Source organism: Rissa tridactyla, chromosome 1 (genome assembly GCF_028500815.1).
Source record: "Rissa tridactyla isolate bRisTri1 chromosome 1, bRisTri1.patW.cur.20221130, whole genome shotgun sequence".
Classification (NCBI taxonomy): domain Eukaryota; kingdom Metazoa; phylum Chordata; class Aves; order Charadriiformes; family Laridae; genus Rissa; species Rissa tridactyla.
Window position 1 is genome coordinate 86413980 of NC_071466.1, and position 18212 is coordinate 86432191.

The following is an 18212-nucleotide window of genomic DNA, read 5'->3' on the forward strand; positions in this document are numbered from 1 at the left end:
ACACTTTCTGCAATTGCAATGACATTGGGGTAGCTGTATTTGCTCTGGGCAAATCGGTCGTAAATAGAATGTATTGTTAGTGCATCTCCGCTGTCTGTGCTAACAGCAGAAGCCGTAGCCTATTGCAGCTGATTTGCTTGTATTTTATATCGAGTTCATTAATTAACTAGAGGACAAGGCGGACCATTTTCTGTGTTAAAATGTAACTAAGAAAATGGCATAAGGGCATAGTATTTGCCTTAAGGGGAACTTATTTAGGTTCAAACTGCATACGAAGCATGAGACTGCAGTAGCAGCACTGAAAGCCCTTTTTGGTCAATAGGTTATCTCATAACTGAACACTTCTTAGAATTGTTTTCCAAGTCTGAAGGCAAAATTTTTGAGAGGCAAATTAGCTGAAGGACACAGAGAAGGGTGAACGTGCAGTGATTTTTTACTTAATTGCTATTTCTTCAAAGGGAAAATATGCATTTTGCTTTGCATTAATGGCTTCATTGTAATGATTAATGTCTCTGTGCCTTTCGGTGATTATTTTTCACTTAAGACTGTGGTTGCCAGTAACAGTTTGTTAAAAGAAACAAGCGATGGAACATTAGCCACCTCACCAAGCACTAAGAAATTTTCTTTAATTATAATCTGTGTTCCTGTAATAGTCCCCTCTGGGTAACATGCATTTCCCTCCTTGTCCATGAGAATACAGTTAACTTTCAGGATATATTGCAAGATCTATTTTTTAACTTGTGCCTGTGGGAGAATACAATCATAGCCCTCATTTTATTTTATTTTATTTTATTTTATTTTATTTTATTTTATTTTATTTTATTTTATTTTATTTTATTCTATTCTATTTTATTCTATTTTATTTTATTTTATCTATCTATCTATCTATTGTAAATGTTTATTTTTTTTTTCTGTGCGTGACTTCCAGGATCTTGTAGATCTTCCCCTGGCAGCATTTCTTGGTTCAGGCTTTCAAGTGTGCTGATGATATGACCTTTAGGAACCTTTGCCCTTCAGTACCAAACCAGGTGTTGGGGTAGTTGTGGAAGGCTTTGCGAAATTCCTAAGTTAAAGCACAAATGATAGAGGAATCACATTTTCTAATGTGGTTTGTTGGGTGACCTTTTGCATCTACAGAATGTGAAAGTAAGTGGGTAATCTTTCAAAACTAAAACTAAAAAATAACAAATATGCACCTAAAATATTATTTTTTTCAACTTCACATGAAGCCATTATTTTAAAATAAACAAACTGCCAGGGGCTTTGATGGAAATTAATGGAAATGAGTCTGTACTTTCCTGGAAAGTTACCTAAAAAGCAATATGCTATTTTTGGCGTTGCTCTTACAAAGATGTGTGCATGGGCTTAGCTTTATGCCACTAAAGCTTGCACTACGCTACCTTTGTAAAAGGACTTCATAAAAAGACTATTCTAAACACAACTAGTTGTGACATTACAAGTTACAAAACTTTCCTATAATTGTACATACCAGTAAGTCAAAACAATTCAAGTATTTATTGTTTGCTAGAAAAATAATGTCAGTTATGTAAACTGGATTGAAATTTGACTTATGAAAGTATGTTTTAGATCTGTGTGTGGTCCTCCTTCCCTTCCCACACAAATAATAATTATGTGGATATTTGTCAGATATTTTATGACATTATTATTCTCTATTATGTCCCCAGTTGCTTACAGAACAAAACTGACATGAACTGCATCTTCCACAAGATGCTCAGAGAAGGCAGTTTTCACCTATGATGCCATCTAATTTTTGCAAACAACAAATAGATCAGAGCAAGGAAACAGCTACTATTTCTTAAGGGTTTTTCATGCATTAGAGGTATTAACAAGCTGGAAAACAGGAAACCAAATTTTACCGTTCTCTAGGAATTTCTCCTGTTTTTCCTAGAGGTGGAATATCTTCATGCAAGCAACCATGGAAAGAATAATAACAGTATTCGCATGCTGAATCGATACATGAAACTACAAGCTTGTCAATTATATTCCAAACATGCCTGATGCCGTGGCTGGGAAACCCGCCCCACCAGGGCAGGTTGCCATCAAAGTCTTCTTTCATTTTGCAAAAAGAGTATAATGAATTGCCATCAAGAACAACGAGGGAGATTCACTCAAACTGATTTGGGAAAAGCTCAAAATTACGGTTTTGCAGCCAACCATTTGCCTGTGTTTCCGCAGCTTCACTCGGTGGTTATGTGGGGTGTTTTCACTGTCAACGGGAAGCAGCTGCGGGACAGGTCTCGCGCCTTTTGGGCCAGGGCAAGTCTGACACGTTCTGAACCCTAAGATAAGTGAAGTAATGTACAAATTCGATTGACTGGTCCTTGGCTGTACTGCTCAAATAAAAGTTGTTCCCAGGATTCCCTGAATATTGGGAGGGATTTTTTTACCAGTGATTATGTATTATATGACATATTATACATGGCAATTTATATGGATGACTTCATCCTGAGGAAAGACATACTCATCATACATATTACTACTATTCCTATTGGCACAGCTTTGGAATTAGTATTTCCGTCTTTCTATTTTTTTTTTTTTTTTTTTTTTACTACTACTTCAGTCTTGCTCCCACACGTGATCACACAATTGTTTGCAGGACTGCTGCTGGCTGCGTTTAGAGTAAGTCATTGCGTTATTATTTGGGTGGGGTGGGGAGGGAAGGAGGAAAGGACGACCACACACAGATCTAAACTATAATTTGATAAGGCAGATTTCAATACAGTTTACGTTACGGACTTCATTTTTTTTTCCCAGCAAACAATAAATACTTGAATTGTTTTGTTTTGCTGATATGTAGCATTTCTCAGTTATAGGGAAGCTTTGTAACCTGCAATGACATCACAACTTCCCTGTACACAGGAAGCTTGAAACTCTCTTCCTACGATACTTGTCTGGCTTCTGTTATCATGAAGTGCCTCTCGGTCTGAACTCATGTACCCTCACAAGAACTTTAAACCGCGCAAGGACCGTCAGTGCCCTTGCAGAAGGCACAGTGGACTGTATAGAAAGCGGCTCAGGCACCCAGGGGGGGTTAAAGCTCCCCGTAAGTATCGGGTTCAACGGAGTATGTCGCTCTGGCTGGTATTGCCGAGGGCCGAAGGACACCTGGAGTGCAGACACCTGCGCACTCCTGGTACTCCCAGAAGGTGCGCTCGTGCCCACGGGATGTTCAGGTCACACCTATTGTGCCAATAAGCTCACACTGGTACTGCAGAAATGAGAGGCATGGATTTCCCTGCCTCCTCCCTCAGCTTGTGGGGGTTCACTTCTTTAGCATCTTGGAGGCGACAGGTTGGAGATTACAATACCAGGGTAGAATGGTTTTGAACACAGCCATCCTGTCTTTTTTGATGAAGTGGGTCATATGGAGAGAGGAATGCAAGTTTTACTGGTCAAGAAAGAGCAGAAAATTGTCCAATGGAGGAAAAAAAAAAAATAAAGGACCCTAGAAAAGCATCTGTGTTTGTTTGCAGTAAGAGATGTGGCTGGTAAGACAGACTATTGTGTTCTGGGACAGTGGGTGTTTCCAGTATCTTCCTGCCACGGTCCACTTTAGAAATACTTAGAAAAACTGAGGCCGACAGATCAGCAAAGGTCAAACGGTGTCTGCTGGGGTGTTGGAGAAGGGAGTATTTGTTGTGATGAGACATTAGCGTCACAAGTACTGAGCTGGTCAGTTATCAATGAGCATTTTCATGCACGGGAAAACGCACAATTAGCACAAATTGTTGACAATATTTTCCTTTACTTGTCAGCGTAACATCTCTCTTGTTCCAGTTCAGCTGTAAGACAGCTGTTCTTCCGTAAGTTAGTTTCAAGATATTATTCTATTTTCATGATAGTCATGCAGTTAAATATGGCAACAGTTAGGTAAAGCCCTACGTCATCTCCACATTGCTGGTACCACGTCCTCTGACGAGTATCTCGCACCTGACTGAAGACACAGAAAAGGTCCAGCAACATCTTAGGACTCTCCAGGTGAAGAACCCAGCAGTCGAGGGGTCGTTCACTCTCTGCTCTGCAGAGCCTTCTAAAGAGGACTCACAGAATTTTTCTGAGCTACTGCAGGTCTTTGCCACTTTAAGTCAGGCTACGAGACTCAGTTTCTGAAATACACTTGCCCTCCTTTCAAACAGTACATTTCAAAATGAGAAAATACCTTGACAATCCATTGTCCCTAAAGGAACAAAAATTTCTCCATAACACCCCATCCTTAAACGCGATCATCAGTAATTCACCCGCCAATAACTGCAACTATCAACCCACTCAGCGTTCCACACATTGAGAAGACGGGCACAGACCTTCAATTCGGATTAGGGGAACTAAAGGTTTGCGTGTTTTGTGCAGGTGAGAAGGAGGCACAGAAGCATGGCGTGGAGAGGATAAAGTAGTTTTAAAAAGATTTAAAAAAGAGATAACAGGTCTTAATTAACAAGGATGGAGGTGATGAGACAGTAAATTTTTTTTGGCTTTACAGACCATAAATTAAACTGATTGATAGCAATTTTAACTGAAGTAACCCTAATCTAATATTTTCTAGTAAAAACATGATGCAAAATTATTACATTTGGATTTTATACTTTGACAGAATTAATAGTAAACAAGAGTATAAAAATTAAACCACTTTGACTTCCTAAATGTTTTGTGTTTAGGAACGTGGCTAACAACGTTAGCCACATGTCGCTAACGGTGCAGGACTGCAAGCAAATAGCGGGGAATCCGATTTCTCCTGGACCAGGCTGTCTCAGCACCAAAGCTGCTGTGAAGAGGGCTGTTGGCTCTGCTGCAGGTCATCGGGATGCACAAGGATCACCTTCAGGTTGATCACATTATTCCTTGAAATGTTGGGAGGAAAGGCTCCAAAAACTAGTGTGAGACCCACAACCATCCTCTTTGCTGGGATGTACTCAGCCCTCCCACCTTGGCTTGTCACTTTTAAGGTGGTGCTCGACCTGTAGGGGGAACATTTAGTGTCATTGCTGACAGAGGAATAATAAAGAGGATTTTTTTTTCTCCATAAACAAGGAGCTCTTTGCCCTTCATGTTAAAGGAAAACCTTTGGAGAACTTACTGCCTCTAGCTCTGGAGTCTTCTGTGTGGGGAAGACATGAACCTGTTGGATAGAGTCCGGAGAAGAGCCACAAAAATGATCAGAGGGCTGGAGCACCTCTGCTATGAGCACAGGCTGAGAGAGTTGGGGCTGTTCAGCCTGGAGAAGGCTCCCAGGGAGACCTTATAGTGGCTTCCAGTACTTAAGGGGGACCTATAGGAAAGATGGAGACAAACTTTTTAGTGGGGGCCTGTTTTGATAGGACAATGGGTAATGGCTTTAAACTAAAAGAGGGCAGATTTAGGCTGGGTATAAGGAAGAAATTTTTTACGCTGAGGGTGGGGAAACACTGTCACAGGTTGCCCAGAGAGGTGGTAGATGCCCCATCCCTGGAAACATTCAAGGTCAGGTTGGACGGGGCTCTGAGCAGCCTGATCTAGTTGAAGATGTCCCTGCTCGTTGCAGGGGAGTTGGACTAGGTGACCTTTGAAGGTCTCTTCCAACCCAACACATTCTATGATTCTAACATGGCGAGATGTTCATCAGTCACATCTGATCCACCAAGATCCATCATTGCCTGTCCTTACCGCAGCACCCACGCTGCATTTCCAGCAGCCGGGTGGTCCTTCTGGACAGGCTGCTGTCGAGGCCCCATCGCACCCGCGGACAGAACCGAGCACGGCCGCGCTCTGGCAGCCGTCCCGGGAGCAGGAAGCCCCGGGGTGAGGTGGCAGGGACACGGCGAAGATGGGCAACTGGGCGGCCGCGGCGTGGGCCGTGCCCAGCCGGGCCCTTCAGCCGCCTGCCGGGGCTTGACGCCTCCCCACCCCGTGAGGGTCCCGGGGCTGGCGGCGGGGGCAGGCGGTCGGTAATTCAGCTTAAAGCCAAACCAACTCGGGAAAAGAAAAACAGAAAACGAGGAAATAAAGCTGCCGGGGTGGGGGGGGAGAGAGGAGGAGGAGGAGGAGGAGGAGGAGGAGGAGGAGGAGGGGGAGGAGGGCCGTGGCGGGCAGGGTGCGGGAGCGGCTGCGGGCGGCCGGGGCACTGCGGTGCCGCCGTCGGCCGCACCGGGCGGGGCGGTGGCGGTGGCGGGGGGAGGGAGGCGGTCCCTGCACCTTCCCCGCCGCAGCGCGGCACCGCCTCCCGCCCGTCCCCCCCCCTCCCCTCCCGGCGGCGCGGCTCCCGCTGCCCCGCTCCGCCTGCGCCGCCCCGCCATGGAGCAGGGGCCAGCGGGAGGGTCCGCCGCCGCTGCTGCCGCCGCCGGTACCGGGGGTTTGCTGCTGCCGCTGAGCGAGAGCGAGCAGCAGCGCTACTCCGAGCTCTTCTCGCGGTGCTGCCCGCCCCCCGAGGCGGCCGCCGGGGGCAGCAGCGTGGGCGAGCTGTTCCGGGCCTCGCAGCTGCCCCCGGACACGCTGCACCAGGTGGGTCGGGCCGGGGGCGGCCGGCTGGCCCGCGGAGTTGCGGGGTTTGCTGGGGGACGGGGGAGACACGACGCGGGACGGGACCCGCGCCCGCAGCGCGGCGGGGGAGGCGCCGGCGCTGCCTCCGCCGGAAAGTTGGGGGTTGCGGGGCCGGTGCCCTCGCGCCCCGTGGCCGGGACGAGCGGCGGGAGCGGAGCGGGGGTCGGCGCGGAGCGGTGGCGGCGAGCGGAGCGGGTCACGGCTGTCCCCGGTGTCGGGGGGCTGCTTTGTGTCCGCTTGCTCTTTCCAGCCGAGCTGCTTGCCACCGGCGGCGTTGGGTCGCCGCGCTGCTGCCGCTGCCTTCCAGGTGTCCGTGTGTCGGGGACCGGCGATGTCCTGGTCCTTCCTGCGCCGAGACGGGAGCCACGGGGCTGGGCGACCGGCTGCCCGCAGCCCGGTGGCCTCCGTCGCCGGTCTGCTCTCTCCCGGGTCCTGTCGGTGAGGCAATTAACTTCCTCAAAAGGACCCCCAAATGTCACAGAGACCGTCCTGCTCGCAGAGCCGTAAGGGACATGCCGTGTCTTTAATTCTTGCCTTATCACTGATATATATATATATAAACATTTTTTTAAATGTTGTTTCAGTGAACAAAATCTGTAGGTAAAACAAAATCTGTAGGTTAAAACGGCGTTGTGGTGTTTGTATGTCTGTTCTTGCAAGCAAATACATTTAGGTATTAGGAATTAAGAGGCTCTGGGGCCATCAGAGCAGCAGAGTCCCAGAAGAGGTCCCCAGCAGAGGCGATGGTGCAAAACCCTCCTCACTTTTGAGGAGGAGCTTGGTCAGGGTTTGAGAAGGGTTCTTCTGCCATCCAGTTCTTCTGCCATCCAGTTCTTCTGCCATCCAGTTCTTCTGCCATCCAGTTCTTCTGCCATCCAGTTCTTCTGCCATCCAGTTCTTCTGCCATCCAGTTCTTCTGCCATCCAGTTCTTCTGGGCTTGTGGTCTTCTCTGCCTGCGGGTTAGTAATTTGGCTAATGCACCGTAGTTGCACAATACTTCTGACAATAAACTAAACAGAGGTAGGGTATTCCTGGTTTGTTTCTTTTTTTTTTTTAATATATTTTATTTTAGTTTTGTTCACAGGAATTCTGTTTCTTCAGTAGTCTTTGTTTACCAAGCAGAAAAAAGTTGTGTTGAAATTGAGCTGAAGTATAGTTATAATTTGGCACTGTCTGAGGGTAACTAAACTCCTCTACTGCTTTCCGGCTAGCTGTCAGGTCTTCTCATAGTGACTTACATAAATTCGTATTGCACAGGTGATTCTGAACAAAAACGATGGTATTTTAAGGATATTTTTCCTCTCTTACTTGCGCTGTTCACCAGATCTCTAAAACAAAAACGTTACCAAGCACCATAGTATTGCTTGATTTTGAGCCACGCTGCGGCCTTGGTCTTACAGGTGAACTGACCTGTGAAAATAAAGATTTTGCACAGATCTAGCACCAAGACTAAGTCTTTTGCACAGAGGAAGAAGAAAGCATTTAATTTCAAATAAGAACGCATATTTAAGAAATTTGTTAAAGCCCTGTTAGTAAATTGTGTGACTTTGGCATTAGTCACTTCATTTTCCAAAGAAGTATGGAAAAAAACCCCTTATTTTTGCTATGTAGTTCCTTACCCTGTCATTTAAGTGTAATTTATTATCATGGTCTGTTTTGGGAGTCATTTTGTTAGTTATGTGTGACTTAAGCCTGGAAATGTTGGGGTTTTTTAATGTTCTTGTTGTTTTTTTACTATTTTAGATTATTTCCAGGTATATTTACGCTGTGAGGAGAATGTTACTGGGAAACAAGGCTGTAATTGGCTTCAGGAATATTCAGATAATAAGGCCTGTGGGATCTGGGGCTGTTTCTCTTCCTCCTTCCTGCCCCCCCCCCCCCCCCCCTTGTTTATATGGCACTAATCACAGTGGTGTTCTGCTCAATGGCTAGAGCTCCTGTCCTCAAAACCCACCGCTGTCAGGTATTCTTACTAACATTTACCAGGACTTAAGAAAAAAAGGAATTAGTGTAATGTGTTTTAAAAAAAAAAAATTAACTGGAAATGTGGATGTTTTGATAGGGAAAACCCCACAACATTGTTTGAGAGATTTGCTGATATTTTGTCTTTTGTCATCCTCCAGAAATGCAATCTAATAGCTTCTGTTTAAAAACCCCTACCATCCTAACAATGATGGGAACAAGGTACAGAGGTTCATGGTACGTGTTTTCTACTATTTCAGGGAACACCTGTTTTAGGCAGAGGCAGGTTGTTTGGCTTCAGATAACGTATTTTTTGTGAAATAACTGTTGACTGTGAAAAAGTTTTCTTTTTTTTTTTTTTAAATTCTTTTTAAAATCCACACCTGTCACAATTAGTGCTTAGTACGCAGGCATCCCTACTGACCGACTGAGAAATGGTCGTGTCAAGTTTTGCCATGCCGGAAATGGGGAGGTTTGGGTTGGAAACCAGTTCTGGATTTCTACTAAGCAGAGCCGGCACAGTCCAGAAGTTCCCTGGCCCTTGCGTGGACTACAGACTGTTTTGTAAGTGATGTGCAATTCACAGCTTTTTCTCCTCAAGGTTTTCATTGAGGAGCAGTTTTACAGATTGATATGCTTCCAGAACTGGCATTTAGTGCCACGGCAAAGACTTGAACCTGTGCTGGTGTCTTCAGGTGTTTGTAGTTGTGTAATAAGTGGGATGAAGCTTTGAGAAAGGAGCCTTTCCTTTTGCGGTCTCTGATTGAGATTTGAAGATGCTCACAACCATCACGGGAAATCTCCTTCCACCTTCCTGAACTGTAATGGCAGGGTTTGTGATCTAGACAAAAATCACGTGGGTGGTGCATCCCGGCTGGAGTTTTGCTGTTGAATATGGTGATTCCTGTGGGAAAAGCGGCGACGCGTGCTCCCAAACAGCAAACGGGCAAGGGGTTTTGTTTGGCTTAAGGATTACTTGGCTTGATCCAAGAGGTTATGTAGATGAAAGAGGCTAGGTAACAGGGAGCAGGTAGGGAACGTGAGAGCATGTGCCAGAAGAGGAAATGCTGGAAGAAACGGAAAAAATCCAAGAGCAGCCGGGTCAGTAGAAGCAGATGGTGCGCACCCGAGGGTCCCGCATCTTGCTAAGAATGAGGTGATTTAACACAGATTCATCACACCCAGGCTCATAAAAGCCAACTATTCTGCTGCGCAATAGCCTACAGTAGAGGTTGTACCTATAAAGAAGGGATCGACAAATTAACTCCGCAAAAGAGTTGGTTCAGTTCTGGAAAAATGGTTGGAGTTAGCACTAAAATTAACAACGTTAGACACTTCACAGGATGGAGAAGAGGGCATGACAGGGACGGGACAGCGTGGTTTTTGTGGGCTGTATAATCATACCACCGCCCTGTGCTGGAAGTCTTCAGCCAGCCATGCAGTGTGGTTAAAGGCAGAACCATTAAGATTTTATTTAGTCTTGCACAGAGCCTGGGGCAGATCTTTCACCAGGGGCTTTTAAAATAACTCTGCACAATGTCTATAATCCCTTGCATGAAAGATCCATGCTAGGATTGTTTTTATTTTTACAAGGAGGAAGGAAAAGACCAGTCACGTGCTGTGCAGTTATGGAGACTGTCAGAAACAGAAGAAACTGAACAGCATCAGCCAGATTTATATTTACTCATGTTGGTCAAGTTGAAGATCTTGTTCCCTAAGTGTTGGCTCCTAATAAAGGGAAGAAGAATTGAATTTGTGCAAAGGGAAAAAAAAAATAATCGTGAAAAAATAAATGTTTTGAACTCACTGGGGCCACAGAAACATCACGGAAGCAAAGGTGGTCCCACAGGGTGACTTGTTACATAGCTCAGTATTGATCTCTTGGGGTTGGTCTCTACAAGTATAGCCAAGACTGGCCAGTCTGGTCTCAGTAATGGTTCATTATATTTTTGCGCCCTTGTGCGCTGGGATGTCAATACCCCGTGCCAGCTGCTGTGCCACAAGGTGTCAACGATGGCTGGTTTGCCTTCTCTCCCTTTGGGCAAGCAATTTGCGACCCCGTTTTGAAGTTGGCCGCTGGCAAGTACAGCCTCAGCTCCTGGAGTCTGGGACCCCAAAGTGCATTTGTTAGGGGTGCCAAGCGCCAAGGGGCTGACGTCTGCGTGGATTTCAGAGAAAATAGTGCTTTATAGAGTCATCAGCTGCCGATCAGCAAAGGGGAGGTACCTTGTCCTAATTTTACTGTTTGTTGGTATTGCTCTGTAGGTTTTTGTCTGAGAAATTATGGGGCAGGATGGGACTCAAGATTTACACTGAAATGCTTATCTCTTTTTATTAGTTTTTGACTTATTTGATTAATTCTCACTTGGTTGCCTGATGGTATCTTTAATTCCCGGTTTTATAAGCCTTAACCTTATTTGCGAACTTGCGCTATCAGCACAGAGATCCAATTTTCTTAAGAAAACGCATTCTTTCCTCTGCAAATGAACACACTGTGTTATTTTGAGCTCCGAGGATGACAAGTACTAATTGTATGATGGTGGAGCTGCACAGACGCTGCATTTTTTTTTTAGCTGGGACTCTTCTTCCAGCTCTGTGTGAAGAGGGAACGCAGACCAGCGATTTTGCTTTTCTTCCCTGGGCTTCGTGAGTTAATTTGTGTTTATCGTGACTTGTCTCTATAGTTACAACTCTACAGTTTATCTGTATTTTTGTGTTCAAAAAGCAGAAGTGTGAATAGATTAAAAAAATTTTGCGAAGTTGATACTCCTTTGGAAAAAAGCCAGTAAGGGTTGGCTTTTTCATACTTTTTTTTTATACCATAAGCATAAATTAGTACCTGCATGATAGCCAGGGTGGGACTAACTGTCTGCCTCAAACAAGTAGAAAAGAATAAGAACTGTGGCAGTTAAAATAGGAGCTTTTTGAGTGAGGAAAGCGTGGACTTACCATTACTTTACAAAAGATAATATTCGCTCTGTTGTGCCCCTTGACAGAATTTGGCATTATGGTAGTGCTGGAAATGCGATTTATCTGACCGACTAACAGTGAGTCCATCAAAAAGTGACGTTGGGTTAGAGTACACGTGGAGAAATTACATCCTACTGACCTCTTAGAGTCAAGAAGGAACAAAAGGGAGGGGACAACTCCACGTAAGTGGTACAGCAGGAAGAGAAAAGGAAAACTGACATTTCAATATCAATGGTTCTGGCCACGATCCCCCAAACTGTCATTGCTTTTCTAGAGTCACAAGCAAACTTGTGTTTATATAAGCAGGAACATGCAAAATCCAGATGTAAAAGGCATAGTAGTATTATTTATAAATAAATAAAAACCCCAGAACCCCAAAAACCTAAATTATACCAAAGGATAAAACTTCACCTGAAGCAATCTTGATGATGTATTCCATTAAAAAAACAAAACAAATTGAAGTCCCAGTACATCTTTAAACTATTGTTTATCCTTTAAACTATCATTTAGTAGTCACTGCTTGCAAGATTAATAGTTTTGAGTGCCTCAGCATTGAGATACACAGGAGAAGATTTGTAGAAGCTGTTCCTTCCCAAGTGCGTTTCAAACCACTCTGTAAAACCAGAGACTCCTGGACCTGCTTGTCACAGACATTCAGCGGGATGGTCAGAATTAGCCTGGCCAAGGCCTGCAGCCTTCAGTAATTAACCCTCATTACAACCAAGTATGAATGAATTAGTTTGTTTTCCAATAAAATAGTGCTTTGCTGTGGCAGTGATTTAAAAGAACTCTACAAGAGGGATGGAGGAAAAAGATCCATTGGGATGAAAACAAGTAACTTTCTTCATGAGAGATTGCTACAGTGTGAAGGAGTGATGATGAAGAAAGGTTTGGTTTTTTTTTTTTAATATAAAATAAGTGGTTTTGTCATGATACTTGCCTAAGTGCTGTGGATTCACAAAACAGTTGAGTATAACCTCTTCTACTCATGCATGGATGTACAGCAATGTGCTGTCAGTGTCATGATGTTTTTATACAGACTGACTGATGTTGTCCTCAATCTGTTTTGCAAAGGAAACGTTATACACAGAATTCAACTACTTCAGTGGGTGAATCTAGCGCAGGCACCCCCCGCAAAAGAGGGTTCCTATAAACTCTGAAAGCATGAATTTAGCTGAGCTGAAAAACTCAGCCAAGGTGGATTCATGAAAGGTGGAACAAGCGTTTCTGTGACAAGGAATCAGAATAAATAACTTATTTAAGTTTAAAATATTACAAATTGAGAAATACGTTTTATATAATATTTGTAAAGCAAGATTCTTTGATGTATTAACATCTAAACATACCAACAGTATGGCAAAATAAAACATTAATGAGCAGAATGTGCTAGTTCAACTTTTTTTAAGACAGTCAAACAGTTGAACAGCTGAGTGAGTGGATAATTAACTAGAAAAGGTTGCTGGAGTAGAAGACCAACTGTGGACAAATTGTAATCCCCTCTTCTTGAAGAGAGGGAATATTTTCTTTTACCAGCGTATTCAGGAGCATTATTTGGTGACCACTGCGTAAAATTGAGAACTCTGTTGGGAAGAACTCTTTCCCCCCCCGCCTCGCAGTTTAGATACGATAATGATGTGGAAGGATGTGGTGGGATGAGAGCCGTTAGTTCTGTCATCTGGTAGGACACAGTGACCAGAAATAGTCAGCTAAATCACTAACTGCAGATCATACTTAGTTTATTTACGGAAGTGTTTAAAGGACAAAACATGTTTTTATAAACTTCCAAATGTTTGTATACATGAGAAAAGTGTGGTTTTCGTTTTCTAGCAGATGAGGATGGTCTGTGTATTTTTAAATGAATTCCAGTTTTTATCTAAATTTAACTTTGCGTGAATCACATGTACCTACACGAGTAGGCGTAGCTCTTATTGAAGACGATAAAGGAGCAAATTTCTCACAAAACAAAAATTAAGATGTATATTAAGCTATGCGGTTGCTTAAATATGTTTTAAAATGCTGCGTGTTAGTAAAAACAGAAATGTTACCATATTAAAAAAAAGTAATAAAAAAAATAATCTTGCTTTAATGATGTCCAACTGATGAGACAGGTCTTTATCTAGAAGAGTAACCAGGTAGTTCCAGTACGTACCAGCAATGAAATCAGGGTCTGAGATCTCTGCATTTAAATAATATTTAAATTATTTCTCCCATGAATCTGCCTTGCAAAGGTTAAGACGCTTGGTGCTGCCAGTTGCTTTAGCTTGGGCGGTGGCTTTGGAGTGGAGTGCTGAAGAAGCCGTCTCTGACCGGTGTCCCCCCCGCGGGTTGTCACCCCGAGCAGAGCACCCCTGCCGTGTGCGGTGGGCTCTCTCCAGCTGGGACAAGGCTTGCTTAAATCTACCCCAAGGTTACGGGTTGCCTGTTGGTTCAGCGTTGTACCTGGATGAACCGTTCGGTGGCCTTCCTAATGAACAGCAATTACTCAGCAGAGCTGCAAGAGTGCCCCGCTTACAGCAGCATGATTAGCAAATGTCTATATAAAAACAATTTCTTGAGAAACTTTAGGTAGCCTGACTGCCAAAGCACATCTTCAGTGTTTTCTTCTGCTTCTTCCTTTTTGATCTCTGTGATCTCTGTTTGTTTGTTTTTTTTTTTTTCCCCTGCCCTGAGCAGTCTTCCCCCCCACCCCAAAAAGCTGCAAATGGTTCTTCCAGCATCTTACCCTTGCATCTGTACGGCCCTGCCATCAGAACGTGCGCCTCGGTAGGTCCTCTTCTCTGACAGGAGGTGTTGGGCAGCTACTCCTTTGAGCAGAGCCATACTTGAAATGCTGGATTCAGACCTTGTCATTCTCACTGGCTTGGTGGCACTGAAGGTTTAGTGTTGGCTAATGGGAAACACTTGGCTGAGCTTGAATTTAGGCTGTCTGAACGTGGCCCGTGGTGTCTGCTCGCTCACTATGGTATGAGTCATGAAGCTGAATTCTACTTTCAATAGCAAATGTCTCTAGCATTACTTTATTCTTATTATTATTATAAATTTTAAGTGTTTTTTGGCGTGAGCCTTTCAAATTCATTTACTTGTGGGTTTGTTTTTTGTGTGGGTTTTTTTTTTTTTTTAATCCGTTCTTCTTAAAGTCTCTCTTTCCACACCAAGAAACATTAGATCAGCTTTGGCATAGGTAACATTTCACATTTCATGCATTATTTACTTCTGGCATAATTTACACAATGGTGTCCTATGGAAGCCAAGATGATGGGCTTTCAGAATAAAACAATGTGCCTAATCATTTGCAAAACAGGGTGGCTGCTATGGGCTAACAAATGCAGTCAGAATTATTTTGTTACCAACAGTAACAGCAGTGGAGCAGTAAAAGGTGAACTACTCGGAGGTTTCAGATGCGAAAAATAAAAATAAATGGAGAGGGAGGCAAAACCAACTCAATAGTGTGATTTATGAGTTGTTTTTTTTTTTCTTTCCTCCTTCTTTGAATAATTGCTGCCTTTGTAAGAGCATCTGTATGTTTTAATAGACATAGGTTCCCTTTCCTTTACTATGTACAGATAGAAATGCAAATACAAGTCGTGATGTGGAATGTGCTATAAAATGCTGGAGTACCGTGCAGGGGCACTGGAGATGGTGTTGTCTTTGTCTGATGTTGCTGCTTTGACGTTCCTGTGCTCTTTAGCTAGATTGAGGACGATCACTTGGTTTAGACGCAAACAAGTAGGTTCTCGCTGGCTGAATGACGCATTTCAACACACAAGGTGCAAGCATATTGGGTGAAATGGTGATAATTTTAGGGTTTTGTATCGTGGTGTGGAAGAGAAAAAAATTAAGCTGCTTTTCCAAGTGATGTGTTGATTCGAACTAGAGGTAAATGGGGTATGAGATCAAGGAAGGGCAGAAAGTGTCTCTACACGCACCATATGCCGTGGAGTTAGCTCCATGGTACACCCTTCAGTTAAGAAGACTTTAGACAAGTCTTGAGTCTTAAATATAATCCATAACTCTCAAGTAGAGAAGGATTTTAATTTGTGATATTGATTAAGATAACTGCATAACTGTAGAGGATCATGTCTTTGGGTATTTGCTGCATTGCCTTTAAAAGTACCTGCTGTAGCTGTGAGCGCTAGGGAAATGAACTCAGGAATATGCCAAATGTGATAAAATGGGATGGGTACAGGGCGCATTTTTGGGGTAGCCAGTTTAGAAAATCCTATCCAAGTAATTACTGAAGAAAGAAGCTCGTTTGAAAAAAATCGATTTTTGATGAGATGGGAGATAAGTCTGTAAGAAATTTCTGGTTGTGGCAAAAATATATCTTATGTCACAGAGTCTCTGTTTTCTTAGTATTAGTTGGGTCTCGTTTTGACTGCAAAGCAGAACAAAACCCAGAATTATTTTTTTGTGGGAAATGACAGGATTTCTTCTGGTTTTCTAAGACAAAGTTAACTGAGAAACGTTCGCAGGAGATGTTGCTTTGGAGATGTTTAAAAACCTGTAATTTATTGAACTAAATCAAAACACTTCGCTTTGCACTGCTTAGGTGTTAAAGCACTGTGACATCTTAAATGCATAAATTTTGGGAAAGATGTCATTCGTGTACATCATCCCTTGTTCCTTTCCATTCGTTAGAGTAATTCTGACGTTACACGTAGCGGTGATGGTGGCCAGGCAGCTTGTTCAGAAGGGAGACTGTGGTGCCTCAGAAACGTCATCTGCTGAGTAGCTGCAAGGGTGTGAAACATCAAAACTACAGCTTCCACGGGACTCTACGGTACCTTTGTATTAAGGCAGCCTGGAACAAAGTATTTCATTTCCTGGCAGAAATTGGAAAGGCTCATTGGATTCTGAGTGTTGGTTTTTGTGGTTTTGGTTTTTTTTTGGGGGGGGGGGGGAAGAAACTCAGTATTTTGCACTATTTTCAGTTAGTCTACTTCAAGATGACTAGGTCTGGTGGCTGCCATCTAACTGGGGAGGATTTGTCAGGGTTTCCATGTGTGGTGTTTTTGTCACTTCTTGGATACTAACTCCTGTGATTTTTAGCAACTTGAAGAACTTTCTGCTGCTGCTTTCAGAATGAGGACTGTGAGACACCAAGTGTCCGATCTGCCACGCAGAGTTGTCCATAATTGATTCTCATTCTGAGAAGTAAGTGTTTAAATCTCTGAAGAATGAGGTTTTTTCTATCATTGTTGGAAGTTGTGTAAGACCTAGATAATTGTAGCTGTTAAGAATGTTCTCCTATGTAGCTATGTGGACATGTCCCATATGTCCTGGTTATCTGTTCTTCTCTTCCGTCAACTTTGAATTCAGTGTTAATGGTAGAAAGGGGTCCTGAAAATTTTCCTTTGGACCCAAAATGCAGTAATTCCCTTCTTAAACAGAGTAAGAGGAAGAAACTGAATACAAGGCTATTCCAAAGTGAAAGTACGTTTCTGTAGGTCACTGTGGGCTGACTTCTACCTTACTGACAGTGTTCCTTTATGGATTTGGTAACTGTGAAGTTCCTGCCTCCCAGCAGCTTTTTGTGCTTCTGGTACTTATATGGGATTCCCTTATGGTTCTGGTAGGAAGTGTAAAGAACGGACAGGCTAAAACCAGTTACCTATTGTAAGAATGTGAGACAAGTGGAGACCTTATCCAAGGATGAGGGAACTGGGAACAGGACAGCAGTGAATCTCGTTACAAGCAGTGGTTGTGAACGAGACTGGAGAAGCAGCTTGGAAGAGTCAGCCAGGTGGCCAGTGTGTGTATTGGGGGATGTCTGGTTTGGGAGAAGATCAGAAGGCAAAAATAAATAAATCCCAATTACGTTGTTAACTGCTGTTCTCTGTTGTTGAATAGTAAAAGGCAGGAACCAGGAGGCTGTTTGTTTCTGGTTTTTATTAGATGCTTTAGATACCATGGTGATGAGCGGGTTATAAATACAAATGTCTGCTGCAGATAGAAGGTGAAACAGGCTGGAACCTGCTAACCTTTAAAAAGGGATAACGTAAGGTTTAGTATTATGCTGATGTCTGAAGCTTTCTACAGAGGCCTTGAGTAGTCTCATGAAAAACCTGTCAATAGTAGAATCATAGAATGTGTTGGGTTGGAAGGGACCTTTAAAGGCCATCTAGTCCAACCCCCCTGCAGTAAGCAGGGACATCTTTAACTAGATCAGATTGCTCAGAGCCTCATCAAGCCTGGCCTTGAATGTCTTCAGGGATGGGGCCTCCACCACCTCTCTGAGCTTGCACCCCTCCCCAAACAAATAAATCACCCCCAAAACCTCCCCAAAACAAACAAAAAATATTACAAAGCCAAAATCTTATCTGGTTTTTAGGTTGAGTTTCTCGTGAGATGCCACCAGCGTTAGAAATGAAGCAAGCCTCAGCTTTCTGTTTTCTACACCTGGCATGTGCTGGAGGTGCACCACTGGAACAAATAGTATGCTTAAGGGAGGGTGTTTTGCACTTGTATTGATTGTAACCTGCTGCTACCCTTGCTTAACCGTGGACTTTTTTAAAACCAGCACTGAATTATTATTTGGGAGGTATAGTATACTTATAAAACAATACAGCTGGGAAGTTGTGCCTGTCAGAATGTGTTTTGAGTGCTGGGAGAGGAAGGCAGGGTACCTGGTATCTCACAGCATGACAGGTCCCAGGGTCAAATACTTTTTCAGGACGAGAAAGAGCAGCACTGGGCAGTGCTGCAGTTGGCAGGAAAACAAGTCTTAATGTTATTTACATCGAGTTAT

The 18212-nt window shown here is 43.6% G+C and overlaps 1 protein-coding gene across 3 annotated transcripts in view; it reads left to right on the forward strand.

Annotated features, from left to right (window-relative positions):
• Positions 1–6251: 6251 nt before the first annotated feature.
• Positions 6252–18212, forward strand: part of REPS2 (RALBP1 associated Eps domain containing 2) — a 107673-nt gene continuing 95712 nt past the window's right edge. For all 3 annotated transcript variants that reach the window (XM_054211208.1, XM_054211217.1, XM_054211223.1), the window contains exon 1: positions 6252–6492. In XM_054211208.1, the coding sequence (XP_054067183.1) occupies positions 6286–6492 (207 nt within the window). In that variant the 5' untranslated portion in view covers positions 6252–6285. The remainder of the gene's footprint in view (positions 6493–18212) is intronic.